This window comes from Hermetia illucens, chromosome 4, assembly GCF_905115235.1.
Source record: "Hermetia illucens chromosome 4, iHerIll2.2.curated.20191125, whole genome shotgun sequence".
NCBI classification, from domain to species: Eukaryota; Metazoa; Arthropoda; class Insecta; order Diptera; family Stratiomyidae; genus Hermetia; species Hermetia illucens.
In genome coordinates, this window is record NC_051852.1 from 111285140 (window position 1) to 111306582 (window position 21443).

The 21443-nt window shown below is 39.7% G+C and overlaps 1 protein-coding gene across 4 annotated transcripts in view; it reads left to right on the forward strand.

Moving 5' to 3' along the window:
- Nucleotides 1-13640: 13640 nt before the first annotated feature.
- LOC119654863 (nephrin) overlaps nucleotides 13641-21443 on the forward strand; it is a 339369-nt gene continuing 331566 nt past the window's right edge. For all 4 annotated transcript variants that reach the window (XM_038060449.1, XM_038060450.1, XM_038060452.1 and 1 more), the window contains exon 1: nucleotides 13641-14854. In XM_038060449.1, coding sequence (XP_037916377.1) covers nucleotides 14746-14854 — 109 coding nt within the window. In that variant the 5' untranslated portion in view covers nucleotides 13641-14745. The remainder of the gene's footprint in view (nucleotides 14855-21443) is intronic.

Sequence of the window (21443 nt, forward strand, 5' to 3'; positions counted from 1 at the left end):
CAGCTGTAATTCCGTACATTGATTTTCATTAAAATCCCTTAATTTTTTCTTCTCTGTGCCAACTCTTTGCAATAAATATTTTGCTTTTTTTCATTGTATCGTCTCATTATCTCTCCTACAATAATTTTACACAGTGCACCGCTAATATTGATAGTCACATTACACGATATGCTGTGGTCCAAAAAGTTTGTCAACAACGCTCAACAAAAGGACCATGAAGAGAAATGTAAAAGAAAAATTCGTTTATTATGTCCGGTAACATCCAAAAGAAACAAGAAAGGAAGAGGAAGAGAGGAAGAGAAAGGAAAGTTAACATAGGCATGGGGAAATGAAAAGAGAATTCAATTTCACAAACAAACTTTATCAAGGCTAGGAATAAAGATATCGAAGGTGTTCGGAAAGAAGATTGAAGTAGTATCTAATACTTCACGCATCCACAGCTGGTTTTAATTGTAACTAACAACTGACGGGACACCAATTCGACTAGGATTCGAAAGTAATATCTTGAAGAATTAAACCATATTAGAGACGGGTGGGTACTGACGAATATTCCGGTAGAATCCATCATCATAATCATCATCATCAGCGGTCTCGGTTTTGCGCCGAGGCGTAACCAATTCGATGCGTGGAAAAGCTGTCTGGCATCCTGGCTTACGTGATCGCTTCATCTCCGGCAGGCTTTCCCTAGTCTTTTTTTTCTACCATAGATATTGGTCTTATAGACTTTCTGGCCTGGCTCATCCTCATCCATACGAATTAAGTGACTCGCTCAATGCAAACGGTTGAGCCGGGGCTTCCACAATTGATCCAAATCTAAGCAGGAGAGATATCTACTGAGCATGTCAACGTTGATCCTTTCTCTCGATCGCGGCGCTCGGATCTTAAGTTTTAAGATTCCACATGCACAATCGAGTCTGCATTTTCTATTTTTTTCAGCTTATTGTCCATAGTCTTCCAACGTTGGACAATATCCTTTTTCTATTTTGGGTCCCTATAAGTATTTTATATTATCTTGTCGAACAGTTTCATAAGTTCCCTTAGTTAAATGTTTTGGCCTCCTTTTGACCTTTTATGAGAATACCAATTTTCCTTGCATGGAATGCACAAGTTCGCCCCGTCTGCTCATTCTCCCTTTTTAGATAAGTTCCCCTTATTTGGTTTTTACCGTGTTCATGAATTCCTTTCCCGCTTATCAATTCAATGTTAACTGGTAAACCGTAATTAGAATAACGAGGTTCTCGATTTGATATTACTCAACGCTCCTGATAGTCCTAGCAATTTGCTTTACGCTGTAAAAGTACTCCTCTTTAAGATAATTTCCAAAGTGCAACTAAATTCAACTTCGGCAATGCCGATTTATACTGGAGGGTTGAACAATTTACCGCGCAATCAAACCATTTCAGCATTTCCTCCTTTCTGAAAAATCTTGTTGTGTGTTTTGTTCATCCCTTGAAATACTCTCTATGGTTCATTGTAGTCGGTGATGCTCTTTAAGTGAAACACAAATCCTCGCAGAGATTTGGACGTCCCGATAATACCGATATTCAGATAAACCTTGTATCCTTGCATCAAACTACGAAAATTATAGTTAAAAATACCCATCCACTGTATTCAAAGAGCATTGAAAGCTTACTTGAGCGGATGTTTTTGATCTTAACACATAGATTGAAAAAACGAAGCGAAAACAATCTTATTACCAAAGGGGGGGGGAGTGAAAATTTAGTGGGCTAACACACAGATGGAGCTGGTATTAAGTCCATATGATTTTCAATTAACTCTAACCTTCAAAAGACTCGTGTAGAAGTTTAGTTTGGGGGATAGAGCATTTTAAATGCAGCAATTTTTGTAAGTTTGAAGAAAATGGATGAAAAGAAATTTCGTGCGTTAATAAAGCCTTGTTTTTTGGCGAAGAAAATACTGCATCCAACGCTTGGCTTGATACATTATTAGGACTTTGCACCAGGAAAATCAACCTTTAAGAAATGGTTTGCTATATTTCAAGTAGGCGAAATGAGCATCGAGGACTATGCACACAGTGGATGCCCAAAAGAGGCTGTTACCGACGAAAACGTCAAAAAATCCACAAAATAATTTTGGATGACTGCAAAGTGAAGTTGATCGAGATAGCTGAGGTACTAAAGATATCAAAAGAATTGTGTTGGACATATCGTGGATGGATGTTCGGATATGCGAAAGTCCTGTACGAAATGGGAGCCGCGCGAGCGGCGACCAAGAACGATAACGAGTTGAAGATTCCAGGCAATACTTGAAGCTTTTCCGCCACAAAAAACCCGAAGTTATGCGTCGATACGTAACATTAAACAAAACATGGCTCTATTATTTCACACCAGAATCAAAACGATCATCATCTGAGTGGACTACACCAGGTGAAGCGACTCCAAAGCTTGCAAAGGCGCAAGAGTTGGCTAACAAGACTACGGCATCAGTATTTTGATATGCGCATGGTACAATTTTCATCGACTATCTTGGGAAGGGAAAAATATCAACAGCGACTATTATATAGCGTTATTGGAGCGTTTGAAGGAAGAAATCTATCGGGCTTCGAATTTCTTCCGCATCCCCCAGATCTGGCACTCAGCGACTTTTTCCTATTCTGAGACCTTGAGAAAATACTCAGTGAAAAAAAAAAGTTATTGCCGATGAAGAGGTAATCGCCAAAACTGAGGCCTATTTTGAGGCTAAAGATAAATCGTACTATACAATTGTATCGAAAAATTGTATGACCGCTATAATCGTTGTATCACACTGGAAAACAATTACATGCTTGAAGCTTTTCTTCCATATATAAAAACATTTAAGTGGCCATTTGTCTTATTCGTATTTAGTTGTTTGGCAGACTATTCAGTTTAGTGTGGCTCTGACGTTCAATATCTTAGATTGCAATGACTTTACACACAAGAGAGCCAAATTTGATCTATTTTAACCTCGTTCGAAATAGCGCGAATTCACCCAAACTTGGGTGCTCTCTAGTATGGCCCATACTACTACAAAATTTGATGGTTCTACGTAAACTTTTAGTTAGCTTGTCACTCAATTTCTAAAAAAATATGTTAATTTTTTTTTAATATGGTAATTGTTACTATTGTTAATATGTGGAGTTTCGGCGTTAAGTAGGCTAATGGCAAACATGGGGGGTCCTACGTCTAGTAGGCGACGTCTCCTGATGAGCTCAACGCAGTCTCACCTGCTCTACGGTGCATAGGTATGGGCTGGCGCTCTTAACAAGGAGGTAGACGCCTCGCGTAAGTACAGAGACACGGAGCTTTACGGGTGGCGTCTGCGTACCGCACAGTTTCTGAACCGGCCGTGATGGTGATCGCGGGAGTTATCCCCGTTGTCCTTCTTGCTAGGGAGCGTCAAGCCATATACAAGCGCAAGGGAGATGAGCCAAGGGAGGTGGTTGCTCGCGAAGAACGGCAACGCACTCTAGACGAGTGGCAGCTCTCGTGGCAACATGAAACTAGAGGCAGATGGACTGCGCGGCTCATCGGCAACTATGGTGCATGGCTGAATCGGAAGCATTGTGAGACTGACTATTTTCTTACCCAATTTTTAAGTGGGCATGGAATTTTTCAATCTTACCTGCACAAGACTGGAAAGGCGCGTTCTCCGGATTGTGTGTTTTGCAATGGGGTTGTGGACGATGCCCACCACACTTTTTTTTCTTGTGGAAGGTGGGATGGGGTTCGTCAGCAGCTCTATTTAAACACAGGGGATCTCTCTCCAGACAACATTGTGGAAGAGATGCTGAGGACTGCTGACAGGTGGAACCGTGTTGCCCATTACTTTCGGGCGCTTTTCGTTGCTAAGAAGATAGAACTCGACCGGTGAAGGAGCCGGATGGCAGGGGGCTCCTTGAACTGACAGTTCCCTTCCTCCTCTCCCCTCCCGTTGGTGAAAGAAATTTTCTGATTTGAAGGCTCCGCAAGGCGGGAGAGTTCGGGGGCTGGCCCGAAGTAATGTGACAAACGGTTCCAGGCTAGCTCTCTGACGATGGGGAGGTGTTTAGTTGGTAGTCCGACGACGTACCGAATCGGGAGTCCAACACTGTGTGCGTAAATGCATTCACCTACCCTACCCCAAAAAAAAAAAAAAAATGTGATATACTATATTTAATATGGTGGTACACAATTATTAAACTTAAGAAGTGTTGCCAGTCAATTTCTAAAAAATCTTTTAATTTATTATTTAACATTGTGATTCACTATTATTGACATTATTCAAACAGAGTTTGGTGTGGGAAGTATTTTCGGGTCTAGATATCATGTGCATTGACAACACAATTTTTTGGTTCGGTTGTTTCTGAATATGGGGCCTCGAAGTGATTTACCGCTTCGGACCCCTGCACTCCTCCATATGCAACCAATGTCAAAGTTATTACCGGCTTTCAAAAGTACTCATCGAGGCCTTGTTTTATATACCACAGAACTATATTTTTCAGATATGAGACTAATATGTTCCTGGAATATGAATTATTCTCGTTCATTATTACGTTTTCGTGACTTAAATGCAGTAAATTTGCGCAAAACTGGTAAGTTTGAACTGCTATAATTTTGATACAAACAGACGGATTTCAACGAAACTTTTCAGTATTATGCTTCGAGTATTTTTATCTGATGCAAAATTTTGTACTCCGAGGTTTTCTTGTCAATTTGAAAAAGTTTGTAATATACTATTCTAATTCTTATTTGAGCAAATATTGGAATGGGACATATTTTGAGGACGAGATTCAGCATTACCCTGATTTTTTTCAGATTTCTGGGTTTTAACTCTTTGTAAATTTGTGTTATGCACTGTATATGTTGGATTTCTCAGTTCTCATATGTCCCCGAAATTTCATTTGAATCTGTGTAGCCGTTTTGGAGAAAAATGCGTATCACAGACAGTAAACTGACACTGGTACATGATTGATGACTGATTAGTCGAGATCAACAATCTAAGGTAGCAAAGTTGAAGCCCAACATGGAATGACATTGAATCAGATGTGGAGTAACTTTTCCACATCCATCTTCCATCTTTTCCAGACGAAATGGTAGTGTCGACTAGTGAAATAAGAAAATGATCAAGTAACACGGGAGTCAATTTTTGTAAAAGATTCAATCACAGTTCTATAAGGCTCGGAGAATGAAATACATTTATAAGGGGGTTGAAAATGCAAAGATACAGAGCTAAGCTGAAACGTAATGTTGAAACTACATTTGAATGGAATGTCATGATTCAAGCAAATTGGTCATCAGTGATCGTCAAGGGGAAATTGTAGCCTATTCAGGAAGAAAGGAAAATTTGATTTCAGAACTAACTCTGTTGGCAATTAGTGTTGTCCAAAAATGTATAGCCGGAAAAAATGAATTAATTGAAGTATAAAATTGGAAACACCGTGTTGCGAAATTAAGAAATTTAATGATATTTTTTATCATATTAAACAAAGTTGGCAAAGCGCAATCCAAACTAAAATCGAAGATATAAGGAATATTCAGAACATCTAGATAGTAAAGATTCTTGTTCGACAGTAAGCAGTGTACGATACGGCTTTACATAATTATTCAAATAAAATAATAACAGATTATTTTCTAGAAAAATATTCCTTCGGCCTGTAGTAGAGTTATCTGGACTGAGGTTTCCCATCACATAATTCGAAATGTATTTTGTAATTTTGTATTCATTTTGCATAAGGCAATCTTTCAGGACCGTCTCTTAAATTAATATTTTCTCTTTCTATAAGAGACCCCCAAACCTTGGTACCTCTAGAAGCTTCACACCAAAATAATCATCTCCACGCGGGTATGACGAGGACGAGAAGCTAAGCCCGCGCGAAAATTAAGCAGAAAGAATGGTCTACAGAAGAGCTTATACAACTCTCGAGGTCACAAGCCTAGTAAATGGTTAATCAATCGAGAGACTTGACTTTGAAATAAGGATGTTCAAATAAAGGTTCGTGAGAGAAAATATCTCTATAATAGCTTTTTCGTCTATAAAATGCTGATCAATTATTATCCGGAAACCAAAGAACCGTTTACTGTCACCTGTGCAGTCAGGTCTTTATGGTGAGTCCCCTTATCAAAAGCCGACGGCAAGGCAAGCAGGATACCAAATAATTAGTTATATTAATGGTAGGAGCAGTATATTGCTTACCGTTGGATGGTCCGCGACAGACAGATAGCGGAAAAACTTCGTGCAGATTCCAATTTCCCCTTCCACAAGCAATAATGGCATTCAGAGCGATTCCACTTATCTCCGCCACAAAAGTTGAAGAGACAATGAAACGAATGAAATCAGCGAAGACATTACTCTGGAAGTCGTAGAACTAGGGCTGCTAAACTGACCGTCCGAGTTCTTCATTCGTTCTAGTGAGGTGGAGAGATGGGGTATAATGCTAATCTGATTCGTAAGAGAGTACGATCTTTTCAATATAAAACAAATCCGAATACGGAAGCTGGACCCTTCGGGAATAAAGGATTTATGTTTACCTTGTGTAAAAAATTTCCCAAGGAGGTGCCCAAAGAGGTTTTTCTATTCGTGTGAACTTTTTCAGATTTTTCGGTTGGATACGTTCTGGGAACGAGACATTTTACACTTTTTGGGGGCACATATTTTGAGCCCTGACTCCTCTATGTTTGTAGGAATATTAGAAATTAAATCAGTTTCAAAAAGCAATAATCGAACTCTTTCATTTGATACCGCACATGAGCATATTGTGTGAGAAAAAATGTTGCACCCCCATTTCGCATGGATGGGGAGCACCTCTTAAACTCAACAAAAGGCGGTGCCACTTGCTATATGTGAAAGGATTCGCAGACCACATGTTCTCACCACAAATTTGTGACTATATGTTCAGCCGTTTCCGAATAAATTGGATATGACAGACAGACAGACAAACAGATAACAGAGACTGCCGCATTCGTTCGTTCAAATTATCGTGCACCAGGCCGGTTCTGTTAAGAGCTGTGGGACTACTGAGGCAATATAAGCTCCGTGGTTACTCAAGATAAAATATAGTAAGAAGAATCGCCCTTCTTGAACTGCATTTCTGCTTCGGAAGAAGGCCTTTGAGCCACACAAAGTCATTTAGTGTGCATTTGGACAATACCTGATGCCCGATGAATTCGAATGGTGAGTTAAATTTTTCTACGACAATCGGAAGAGTAAAATTCCACGCGTCGATGGCGGTGTTCACGAAGAATGAGTTCTCCTGCCACTCCACCCGATTCTTATTATTGGCACTCTCACGTGGGAAATTAAAATGTCCAGCCACCTAACACGGATGTATGCAGATGACGTTGTTCTGGCCCTTCATAACACAATTATCTCGGATAAGCGCGCCCACCAACGGTAAATGGCACGGTGAAATTGTTTCACACATCAGGGCAATTTGGGTGAAGTGGCATTCTCCAAGTGAACAAAACATCAACGAACGTGTCAAATCTACCGCATGGGCGCCCTGCCATCATTTATAGTTGTGAATGCTGGTCCACTATCAAAGACAGTAAGCAATCTAGCAATAATGTAGACGAAGTTGTTGCCTTGGCTAGAATTGTAATGACACGCTATGATCAGATCTGAAATAAGAACATCCGCGATCGGCATGGGGTCGTACGTATCGTAGAAAAATTTCTAGATATATGTCTCCAATGTGTTTGAGATTCAATTCGCAGTGACAAAAACTTACTAGCTAAGACGACGACCAACCAAACTAATAAATGAAAAAATGGATATATCGAGGAGGAAGAGCCGACGCAACTACTCAATGAAATAATGGATAAATAAGAAGAATGCCTACAAGACTTCGTCATTTCTTTCGGCTCTCTCGCGATGCAAAAAACAAGTTGGGTGTCTTTACCGGCATTTGGTTTCTGCTATATACCCAGTGTGTCAGGATAGCTGGGAGGTTAAAACACAAGGCCGTCATACGGAAGATCCCGGTTCAAATCTCACTGGTGACAGTGGTATTTATACCGTTATTTGACGTCGGACACCAGTTGACTCAGCTGTGAATAAGTACCTGAGTCAAATCAGAGTAATAATCTCGGACGAGCGCAATGCTGACCACATTGCCTCCTACAGGCTATCCTTTAGTGTACCGTTACGGTCTTGAATGAAGTGCTCTAACACACTTAAGGCCCTCATCCAATATGAATTGTTGCGCCAACGATAATTATTATATACCCAGTGAAGTAGCTGTTCAATCGTTACCAATGCTACCTACGCTCGTCTAGATAGGGTCTAGGTAAAGAGACGAAACGATTAAACTATACGCCAGTCCTTTAGCCCTCATCAGTTGCTCGGGTTGACATTTTGAGCACCTCCTATATTTCTGCCTGAGCGGCTATTATATCATGTCCACAATATACGCTTTTCGATTTAATTCGTAAGGTAAAACTCTCCTCCTGAACCTTGTTCGACATTTAAGTCTTCTGTGTAGAAGACTTCAGTCAGTTCTATCTCAATTTTCGCTGTGCTGGAATAACAAGGAATTATAGGAGGTGAATTCAGTTCTCTTTATATCTCTTCTAATGTTCCGCGCTCCCAGAGCTATCGCTTTTCCATTGCGGGCAAAAGGAATCCAGTAGTTATATTGCAGAAAGACGAATACGAGAACTCAATGAAGCTTCAGCTTCAGAATGTAGAAAACCCAAGAACGGTCCTCAACAACAACTAGTGGAAACGATGGATAGGGTCATCAATGAGAGCCAACCAATCCTAGCGAACAACAGATAAAATATCTTATTGTCAGTACTTTCAAAGACGAAAGCCTTTCCAGGATTTCGTAACTAAGTAAGGCTAAATCGGCAAAGAATTTAACCAAGTTCTTTCAGGTTTTCCAGTTGGTTGTTGAGCTCGAGGAAGACGAACTGTTGGCACCATTTGAGAACGAGGCCCTTTTTTCGGGTATCGCGGCCCAAGAAATGACGGCCATAGGGTTTGCTATATTAACAAGAAAATGGTCTACAATGGTCCAACTGGGAAAGAAGTTACATTCAGTCGATCGAGATTTTGGAGGAGATATGTATGTGTATGAGATTTGGACCATCATAGGAAATGAAGTAGAAAGTTCGCTCAAATCTCTCAATAAGCTAATCTAAGTACCGAATAGCCCTTGGGGATGGACGAAGGTATACAGAAAACCTACGAATATTAAATAAATTAATCTCAGTTTTTCAGACCACGCTCATTAGCACAAAGTTGCAATTACAAGCATGGGGATGGTGTGGTGAAAGAGGCCAGATACATTTTGAAAGTTCCCAGGTTGAGTAGATACACCGACAATATCAGCGGCAGTTTGATCAACCAACGTATGATTACTCTTCAACGGCAAGGGCTCATTACGGTTATTTCAGATGAACATCCCAGAAAAAATCATTTTAAGTCAACCAAACCTCTAGTGAAGCGCAAGCTGGGTATGCATAATTTGGGTGTCATCTTCAGTAGAAATAACAGTCAGTTCGAAACTTTTTTGGGATCAACCCAGGATCAACGAATGTTTTGTGTCACACTGCTAACTGACTAATCCGCTTTCATTGATGTTTTTAGGTAGGCTATGGGAACCAACGTATCGCGTGAGTCCGAGCTCCGTTCCTACTTTCCTTCCCCGACTCTGAAGTCTCCTATGTAGGTGCGTGAACGTTAATGAGACTTATATTTCAAAATTTGCTCCCAAGCGCGGAGTACATAGTCTTTCGCTTATGTTTCCAAAGCCGCTAAATGTATGTTATGTGTAATTTTTGCTGATTAATGGCGATTATAATATTAGTGTTTTGGCTCTTTTGCAGGGGTCTGGTCACTGTCCAGCGCATCGCTTCCAACGCTGTTACACCAGCCTTATATTGGGACAGGGTATCGCGGTAGTTGCTATGCAGTATCTGATTTGTACAGGGATGCGTAATTTGCTAGTCTATTTTCGATGCCGAGTTCGTCGTTTCAATATCCATTAAGCGCGAAGTTCGTCTTGTGGCTCCATTAAAAGTTGTTTTCCATATAGGGTTGCCAGTTGGAATAATCAGCCTCGGTTTTAAGTTAAGAAGGATCGCCTTCATCCTTCTCCGTCTGCAGCTTTTCGATAAAAAGGAAACTGCCGGGGATCGCCACATGGAGCTAGAGATAGGGTTGGATAATAGAGCTGCTGGTATTGGTTTACCAGGTATTTCCGACGTTATATGTTTCATCGTGAATACCAAACCCCGTTTTGCCATGTGGTCTATACTACCATTTAACTGACGTTGTATATGCATGGGTTTCCAATAATAGGATAACTCCTTCCTAAGAGTTGTACGCTCACTTTACCAAAGCGGACAAAGGGAATGCACTAGTTAGAAGCACAAGCTTAACAATATATCTTACAGAAAACTCAAGATCGATTCTCTTTTCCGATACCCATACTCTACTCTACTACGAACTCGTGAAACAGATGGACAGGGTCATCAGGAATGCAATCTTAGGAAACAATCGATTGAAAGTCTCAAACCAAAACCTCACGTGTGGCGGGTGAATCAAAACCGCTTCGTGTCTCTGACGGAATTCATCAACTCTTTCGTCACTGCTCTTGTTTTAGTCCCTGCCACACGCGACAACCAACGGCCAGCGCCATATACACTGCTTTATTTAGATGATGTTCAATGGCCTCGTGCAATATGGTCTTAAATTCAATCTGAATAAAAAAGAATCTCTGTCAACCGACCCCCATGTAACAAGCACTATTACTATCAGCGCAGTGACATGCCCAGAATTGAACGATTAAAATATCTCGGATCAGCGGTTTATGAGGAACTGCGGAACTACTGATACAATAAAAGTTACTCGAGAGGTAACACCTTGGGAAACATCGTCCTCACCACATTGTGCTTCTGGATTCAAAGAGGCTGTTGACTGTGTGTCACACAAACGCGATTTAAATATCTCGGATCAATACTATCAGCCAATGAAAACCTGCTTTATGAAATTACTTTAAGCATTAGTCCAAGCTGGATAAAATCAAGTTTAACAGCTGGTGTTCTTTATGACCGACGTATCAACGAACGCCTCAAATCTGAAATTTACGCCGTCCATCCTGTCGTCTATATGGTTCTCAGTGCTGACGGATTATACAAGACAATGAACGGTGCCTCGCAGTAATGGAGATGAAGATGTTCCACTGCTTTGCACTAACGATAATTCACTTACCAAGATTGGTCTGAACAGCGAAGTCGATGGTAAAGGGCGAAAAGGCCGACCGAAGCAACAGTGGCTTGATATGCATGACGATCCGACCCCGCTTGTGAACGGGACAAATGCAAAAGGAAGAGAAGATGGGAAACCCCTCCCCCCCCCCCCCCCCCGCTCATCCGCGAAATCTGCATAATCAAGTTAAAAACAGAGTTCACTTCGGCCGGCTTAATGCAAAAACTTTGGAAGGAGTGTGTGGATGGCATCCGCGTTAATATCGGAAAAGGTGTATTAGAACTGATCAATAGTCTGCATCCAAATGTCGAGTTAACCCTGGAGATGGAATAGGAGTGATAGCCACGATTCCTTGACTTATTATTGGAAAGTAAATAGAAGATACAGGAATCTGACAAATACTAAACAAATCATTGCCAGTACCAAGCTCACGTGCACAACGTCGGCTTTTACGTGCATATGACTTACTGGATATTAACCGTTCCCATATTCTCGGACGGCGTGGTGAAAGAGATTTAACGCTTTCTGGTTGTCGTCAGACTGAAGGGAAACATCGGCCCAGGCATCAGTCGTTTGGTCAACAAATATAGAAGTCTTCAAGGGCAAGCGTTGACCAAAGCTAGTCCGGATCAATCTCCCTTTAGGGTGATCATTTTAATTTAATAAAATCTCCCTCTTAAAGAAGAAAAAGGTGGTGAAATACCATTTGAACGTCGACCTCAGCATCAATGACATCCAGCTTAAAACTTTTCTGGGATTAATCGAGGACCTAATTGACTAAATGGCAAAATCCAGAGTATATAAAATTTCCTGCGCCCATTGCAACAAGTATACATGGGGTAGACGGGAAGAAACGAGGAAACCTATCTCGAAGACCAGGTGAAGGGGTAGCGTTGGCGGAAAAAAGTGATCGGCAAACTGTCTTGAGAAACCTTTTAATTTCCAACGAAGACGTAAGATTAGCGGAACACATAAGAGATATAAGAAAGAAAGACGCACTTCCCAACAAGAGACGTACTCGATAGGATAATTGTATCATTCTCCAATTTCTATTGCTGAAGCAACCTTTAGTCGGCTAAGAAGCAGCATTCTACTGTTGAATTAAGTTAGTAAAGGTCCACCTTGTGTTCCCTATAATAATCAGCTGGTCTAATTACATAGAGCGTAAGAGGCCACCTTACTAACTTACTTTAGCAGTGAAGTGTCAAATAGCTTCTCTCCTCTAGGATTGAATTTGTTACTTCTCCAATAAATCTGTTGGGCTACCGCATAACCAACCAACCAAAGGCAATGACGTAAAGGTACCTATGAGGTTTCTTCTCCTGTATGCTAAGATGATTTCAGTTTATTCCTGGATATAGAAAGATTACCTCTCTAACTGGAATTAAGCATAGTATGAAATTTAACTGTAGATTGTCAATCCACTAAATCGAGTTTCTTCCTGTATGTCGAATACTAATTCCTACTGCTGTATTCGAAGCCCCTTCAATTTCGAAAAATATCCCCAAAATTTCGGTGACGTCAGCCTGGTACATGTTTACAATGCCTTTTCGTGGTTTATGGATAACTTTTGCGCATTTCCAAAATGACGTCACAACCATAAAGCTGTTCTATAGTAATGCCTTTCATATAGGAAGTTGCACACAGCATCCTTAAAGCTCTCTCTTCCCAACACCGGGCAGGACCAAAGCTTCTCTCATGGAACTGAAAGCTGTTCCGAAACTCATTTTCCAGGTACATGTGAAAATGAAACTAAGAAAAACGTGCCAAAGAAGTTTTCCTCGGAGAGCATCTGAAGTTTCCATTATCCTTGAAGGTTTTAGTAGTAACTTTTATTGCACTATATCCTTTATAATATGAGGATAATAAGGGAATCAAAGTAAGTACTTGCTTGAATGACAAGTATTATCTGCGAAATGTTGAATTATAGGTTTGGGAAATTAATTATTCACAAAGAGAAGGACCATTTGGATAGAATTGCGTCCTTATAAGTAGACTGGTTGCATCCTTAGCTCAGCTGTCTATGATTTCAGTTGAAGATAATTGAGATTTATCATCTACAGGGTCTCCTATTGTACATGTGATCATTTATGGTATTTAAAAAAATCGAAAGTACTAATCGCATTTGATTATTATGGAGAGACATAGCGACGTCACTAGCATTTATTATTGAAGGAAATCCCTCATTGTCCAGCACTGCTCCCTTGGAAGTGTGTTTCTCCATTTGGGACACAAGAGAGTGGAAAAGTGTATGGAACGTGGAGCACATTGACGATTATCTTGTATCATGGAACCATGGAAAATCGAAACAGCTCCCCTTCTGGCATTCACGCTTGTGCTCGGTCTAATGCTGGAATGCGAGTAGAGGCATGACCCTTTTAACTCCAGATTTCCTATACTCTACAGATTTTCCATACTCCGGTCATGTACCATAAAATTTTAGTGAGAATTTGTGATCCCGCGGGTACGGTCACATGAGCTCGAATCTTCCGGAAAGCGATTTCTCGACGCCTCTTCGATGAGGAGGCTAGGGATGAAATGCATCCTGAATTACTACAAACGCGTGCACTCATTTGTCTCTCGTCGAAGTGTCGGTCCTTTATCTCGTGCTTGTCCTTGAGTGTGCAACATTTTCCCGAAAGTAGTTAATAATGTCTTTACAGAAAAATGAGTTGCTGTAATGTGGACCCATTTAAAGTCTCGTCATCTGAAAGACGAGGATTGCAGTAATTAGCGCAATTATAGGTTTGCGTTCTGGTTAATAAAAGTGCAGCTGAGAATGTTCTTGTTGATGTTCAGAGGCTAGGAAGTGAAGCAATTGGTCGCAGGTCTCGTGCTAACACACAGCATTTATCGCGACGATGCGTCGGTTTCGTCGGAAGATTGTGTTCTTATAGGAAGCCGGGAAGTGATTCTCCCATTTTCTCGGACGCGATATCAAGTGGAAGTAATTCTCTGGTTCCGCGGCGGTATGCAATGTCATCGGTGCACCCAAGCGTTGGAGCTCGATAATCTCTGATTGTTGTCGTCGTCACTTAAAGTGGATAATTGTGACGGGTCGCAGTGGATGCAAGTGTGGCGGCTGCTTGGGCTATTTCCGCCTATTGTTTTCGCCCAACGGCCTTGACGCTGTGCAAACGAGCAGACTAACATATTCAGTCCATTGTGCGGAAAATCGAGTTCAATTGGGTGAAGTGCGACTGCCCTGGTTTCACGGTGAATCAGATTCAGTCAAAGAAGATTGCCACCCTCACTTCCTATCTCCTCTTGACAGTCTCGATGTTTTTATTATGATTTATTCTCCTTGTTACATTCCCGACTTTCTGATTTCTCATCTGAAAAGGGTTCCGGTGACAAGTTCCGGGCAAAAATCTTCTGTGCATGATAAAGTTGATGAAATTTAACAAAATGGTAATCAGCGTGCGTAAATCCTAACTTCTAAGGAAACCCGGGAAGTAGTTAATTGATTAGAAATTATGAATTAAACGTCAGAGGTGAAATGTAGAACGTAGTCAAACGTGCTAGAATGAAGTTTTAGTGTGGTCTAACGAATGAAATAATTAAATAGCTAAGATGACAGAGAATATGCTTTACGAGTTTGTGGTTCTGTTGCTGCTATCTGTTGGATTTTACCACTCAGCTATTACAGCGTCCGTGACCAGGAATATCGAGGAGGAAAATGGTAAGTGGCATTGGTATCCTTATCCAATTCGCCCTAACTTCGTTATAGAGAACTGTAAATATAATTCCCGGAATGGTTTTGATGTTTCGGCTAAGCCATTTAGGCTCCGACATCACGATTTCATATGCTTAATCACAGTCTCGGGGGATTTCGAATGATTTCCCTCGAGTTCGTGTCAGCCTTTGTGCTATTAATTAGTTTCATTATGAATAGACGGCCAGGAGCATTCACCGCAACTAATCTCCCTGGCAATGAGTATTGACACTCCTCAGAGAAGCATCTCACTGAACATGACTCAAGGGCGGAAATTTAGTAACATGCAATATTAGTATTGATTGTATGCAGGATAATTATTGATTCAAATAGTACCCTTCCTTGTTCAATAACCCGTTTACTAAATATTGACTAAACAATATTGAAAAGATATACGCCTCAGGGCTTTGCATACTACAACTAATGGGAGTGACTGAAGTAGTGGAGAATTCAACGGTTTTTGATTGTATTCTCAACGTTAGTATTATTATAAAAAAGGATTAGTAAGCGGCCAAACTACCAAATTTGCGACATAGTTAATTGATTTATTACGCTACTAACCCCCTCTGATCTGACAAGAAATGCACATTCCCTCCATAATTATGCCCAGATAAAAAGGGAGAATTGGAGGATCAGTCGAAAAGCAATGTCAATATTTCCTTAAGGGCCGCCTCTTTGATGTAAAACTGGCAACAAAAATCAGGTGACAAGCCTTTCTCAGCTGCGCTTTATAATGATGCGAATGTGAACGCATTCTAGAAACATTGGCTTGATCATAGAGTGAACCTGCTTTTGAAGAAAAGTCACATCAATTAAGGGGTTCAAAAAGGAGAAGAGCAAACGGACTGGGGTCCTTGCCAAGTGGAAGTGGCTCTTTTAGTACTATCCCAACGAAGTATCTGTAGTACATACAATACGGTACATACCAATTAGGCTTATCAAAGAGAACAGTCCACGGTTATGATAAATTTCCTAGATTGCGAAAGGTGATCAGAAAACAGCTATCGGTTCATTTTGAGGATCGTTCTATTCGAAGCAATACATACGTCGAAAGAACTACTAATCTTACTAGACAAAATCTTCAATCTTTTTGTTATTTTCTTTTAAACTAACAAGATATCCTTGCCTTAAGGGAAGACTGCTAATCAGAAATAATAAGCAGAACTTCATGTAGTCTTGTATTATGTAAATGGTTTCTTAATGCGGAACACTATCAGATCTTTAGAAAGAAAGTTTCAAGAGATTGAAACCTTCCTTTGCCATTCGAATAAATTCCTGTGCAGTTCCAATAAAAGAAAAACTCAAAATTGGGAGTTCTTTTTCAATAACAACGTATTTTGTTGTTTTTCTGGAATATAAATGGAAAGTTTTCGAATCTTACCATTAAACTTTAGATGTCTTCTTTTTCATTTTTTTCAAGATTGTTTAATGTTTTTTAACTACTGACCCTGGGCTGTTGAAGCGGGCTTTTGGCAGATTAGTTGGGGTAAGAGCTGTTCTTCCCTTATACTCTACTATCGACAATAAGATCTCCTCTTTTATTGTCTTACTCTGGATACCTTTGCGGATATTTACGTTTTTTAGGATCACTCATAGTATCCTAAATTGTTTTCTCTCTAGCAATTCGTTATTAGATGTGCTTACTGAACCTCAGCGTTAATTCTATAGTTTCAGATTGGCTTTGATATTAACAGACACATATCTTTTCTTTCCAGCTTCATTTGCTGTGCTTTTTTCTTAATATGTGTCTTCCATGTTAGACGCCTATCTAGGTGCATTTTAAGATGCTCGTACTTTACCTCTTTCTGCAGAGGGATCATTATACCATTTATTTAGCCTTTCAAAGCAAAGGCAATATGTCATTTAGGCGATTTTTCGATTTATCATTTCTTTCACGGACCCATTCTCAGAAGCTACCCAACCGAAAAATCTGAAAAAAATCAGAAGGCTACCACTGTATAGTGCCTGGGCTCATATCGATATCTGCTCAAATAAAGTTAATAATAGTGTATTACTATAATTTTTAGTAATTGGCTGAAAAACCCCACTTAAGTTCATCCCAGAATCACCACCATCATACGTTATAAGATTAGAGCATAAGCCCAACAAGTTTGCTGGAAATCGCACTATTACTAACAAAGTTATAATAGGTCAAAACCGTTGCTTCTGCGCAAATTCAAGACTTTGAATGGCAGTATCAGGCGAAAGTGGGTATTCTCACATAATATATCCATATATTACTTGCTAGGTTCTAATGGGGCAAATGTTCAAGCAAATATTTTTATATAAGAAATACAAAGAAAAATACAGCTTCCGATTTCCCGACTTGTTTATTATGGTAGGTGGGAAGCTCCCAAAGCTTTTAACCACTGTACATGCTCTGTATCCTCCGTTACGCTCACGCATCTCAGTGAATCATCATGACCAAATCAGAGGAGGTAAGTTGATAGTGGCTATGCCCGCTTAAAAACTAAGCTCACTACCATTTTATCTACTAGATTGCTTCTACGTTGTCAACATGGCTTGTAACGACTGTAATACCAATGTCATCACGAATCCACTCCGTTATACATTATATTCCACAACAAAGGGCCGATGATTGATTCTTGTGGTACCCTACAGGCTGTTCGATATTCCTTACGGCTCTCATTTGAGCCGCATTAAAGCCGCCTTTCTATCTCGAGAACAATACGTATAAGGTACGTCGCGGTACCCCGGCTGTTCACCTCGCAAAGTTAAACTATTTCTTACGTGAAGGGTTACAATCACACAACATTTGTTTTCTGGAATAGCAGACTTCCTTTGATAATGCCATAACTGTCTTGTATCTACCAATCTGAACATCAGAGTTAGTTTCCCTGAAGACTTACTTGAAATGTATGGTTTTGCTCTTTGTGTTAGCTATTTGAAGTTTTGCTAGCAACCTTATATAGTTGGTGTAACATTCTGGTCTGTTTCTGCAGCGTTGACATCACCTTCTTGCATTTAAGCATACTTTTTGATATTCATTGATTTCACCATTCCACCAGAAACTTGATGTTTACTTCAGTTATCCCCTTCGTCATGGCATACAAGTATCACAAGTCACTTGCGTCCGTTCCAAAATTTGGGTAGCCATGTCCTTGACAAATTTGAAATTTGTTACAATATTTTTGGGAATGCATTTTCGTCAAGTTCTTTGGAAATTCATCCCATGCCTCGTCTATGTTGCTTTAATCTAAAGGTACGCCCTGTTTGAAAGATAATTGCTTGATGGTTGCTATGCTTGGAATTCTCGCTAGCATGCCATTGGAGATCCTTAGCTACTATAGAGGATCACTGGCAAATGTAATTTCTATTATATAACTCATTTCTCCTCTTCGAAATGTGTTTGATTCACCAAGAGTGCCAAGGCCAAGTATTCCTTGTCTTGTATTTGTTTCGTAGCTTTACATTTCCACATCCCCGGCATTGAACTCGTCCGCTCTAACTTTCGGATTATGCGAATCTTCATCTCGGACCAACCTATCTGTCTGTCCCTCTATCTGTTTTTTTGTCACAGGCACTTTTCTCAATTACAACTATCAGCACGAAATTTGGTAAAAAGATTAGAACTGTGAACATTCATGCCGTTCTTTGAATCGAAACGGGGGTAGCTTACCATTACATATAAAAGAGGGGTGCACATTTTTTTACAGAGCATAGCTATGTGTGATTTCAAATAAAAGGTCTCGATTAACCCTTTTCGAAGCAGATAAGTTCATTCTTGATCCCTAAAATTCTACCGTAATATAGATTTTAGTATGATACCTAAAGTTTAGCTGAAACCCTACTATTATAAGCCAAGTTATATAGGTCAAAGTTGGTTCCTTCGCGTTAAATTTCTACACCCTAGTAGTGTCGGTACCATATCGAATTGGATATTGAGTATACTCAACATATATACACTACGAACTATATAAGCACCGTGACCCTAATTTTTCTATATCCAATATCCACAAAACCTTTCATACGTGAAGCGCCGGCTTCCGACTTGTTTTTCACTAGATATGACCATGCTCTGAAGCTTTCTTTAGTGAACGTTGTTCATTATTGACTCGAGCAGCTTGTTTTTCAGGTCATCCTTGTAGTAGTTTCTCACAGGATGGTTAATGTAGTAGCCAATACACCTCGTAAGTTGCTTTATAATTCCTGTCCCCGTTGGCTCTTGACGCATTTATGAATTGATCGGCTTAACCTGGCTAATTGTTTCTTTAGATCTGGAGATTTGTGAGCCCCCATTGTCTTACTAACTTGAAATTTTTGTAGACCAGTTGCAGTGTTCTATGCGCTGTACTACCTTTTGGAAGATTGGAGACATGTGGGGTGACCTGTGCACCTACAGTCACTACTTCGTTAAATTTCAACAGGGATTTTTCGAATTCTCCTCAGTTTTTCAAGGAAGCGCTTCTTTATAAAATTCTCTATCTTGAAATATACTTTGCCGACCATATACAAATTCCTTTTTTTGACGAATCTCAGTAGAGCTGAATACTTACTTCTTCCTTGAGCTTATTCTGCTACTTCGCTGCTGAGAAATTAAGTTTTGCCTCAATCTACCATTCAATTGAAGAATGATATTGCAAAAGTTCTTAGACTCTCAGCGAAGATGAAGCGTCACTGTAAAAGGCAATAACATGGGAAGTACAAACACCTTTCGAAAACACTACATTTATTTGAATACTTCACAGGTCATGCCTTTCAGCTGACATTTAAGTAAAAACTTATTGTTATTCCACGATAACATCTGCAATATTCTCACGGCATGTCAGATCTGTTCTTCTATACAATATATAGTGTGGAGGGCATCAAAGAGATAATTCAGTTTCTTCCACCTGACATTTTTTTGCTCATCTTCTCACAATTATCAACAACAAAACAACCGGTACCCAGTCTAGTCCTAAATCAATAAGTAATACCAAACATCCCGGCTTTACGCCGAGGTCCACCAAATCTATATTCCTGAAAGCTATCTGGAGTCCTAGTCTAATTTGTTATATTTTTCCCCTTAGCATTCAGATTATGTGACCGAACCGTAGCAAGCAAATGAAAGGTTTCGTATATTTCTTATATAAATATGTGAGTGAACATTTTCCCCTTTTACAGCTAGCTCTTAATGTATATGCATATATTTTGTCCGATTATTCACTTAAGCATGATAATGACAGTCAAAGTCTTAGAGTGCAGTAAATTTCCAAGTAACCGGACACTTTGACCTTTTCTGACTTTGTTAATAATATTGCGATGTCCAACAAACTTGATGGTATTATGCTCAATATTATGACCTATCTAATGATTCTAGAATGAACTTAACCAGAGGAACCTAGATACCGTGAAAAGGCAGCTTCGTATATTTTTCTCAGATTTTTCGGTGGGGTAGTTTCTGAGAATGGGTCTTTCAAAGAAATGATCATTTTTCAGCTACTGCACTCCCCCAAATTTCATATCAACTCCATCTGTGCGAAGTACGTGGGACTAAGAGCCACACACTTGCAAACAGAGACAGACGGACACTAAACCTATTTTATTATGGTTTTGTTTTTCACAAATCCGAGAACGTAACATTAGTAAAACACACAAGGGATACAAGTTAATTAGACATTGCCATATTGAAATGTCCAGAACTTTGGAAGCAACACCTCCGAAAAGGCTGTTTAAATTGATCAAGAGCCGCTCTCGAACGAATGATTCTAATATGCGGCAGCTTCTATTGCCGAAGGAACACTTAGCTGCACTTTTCTGCTAAAGTAAGTTAATTAAGGTACGTTCGAAATAATGAGACCAGCTGAAGTGATGAAATGAAATAGCTTTTGTCATCCAAAATTCAATTTTTCACTTTTCCAAAGAATATGTTGAGCGATCGCTGGGTCTGCAAATATTACCAAAACCAATTATAAGATAAGTAAGATACGTACAATTGACCAAACATTTCTGTTCCTCAAAGCAGTCTTTCAATTCTCCTTTCGATTCATCATAAGGAAGGACATTATAAATCCCATATGAAACTTAACAGGACTTTTTGTTTAAAATTTGACACAAATACAGTTTTTTAAAATGCTTTGTGCCAAATCTATTATATTTATGAACAAAATTGCTTAATACCGTTAAGTATGAAAAAAAAGTGTTTGAACCTTTTAGTTCCTCTTGATCACGGTAGAGGACGTTTACCAAAAAGCGCATTGTAAACGGTGCAACTCTTCAAAAACTTTTAAAAAATTCAAAATGGATTCTATTCATGGAACTTAAAAGTAGAAAATAAGAAGAATTTTTGAGGTTTTGTTAAAAACAAAATCGGTTCAGTATCTCTCTGTCCGCCTGTCTGTCTGTCATACGTGCTTTTCTTCTTCTTATACCTATTGACACGAAATCCGGTAGAAATTCGGAACTGTCAACCGCCACACATGCGGTCAAATACATTACATATAGATATACGTGAAAGACGGATACAACATTTGAATATAGCCATGTGGGGTATCAAACGAAAAGTTCTGATTAATACTTTTCTAAACAGCTATTAATTTTTTTATTGATTGGTAAG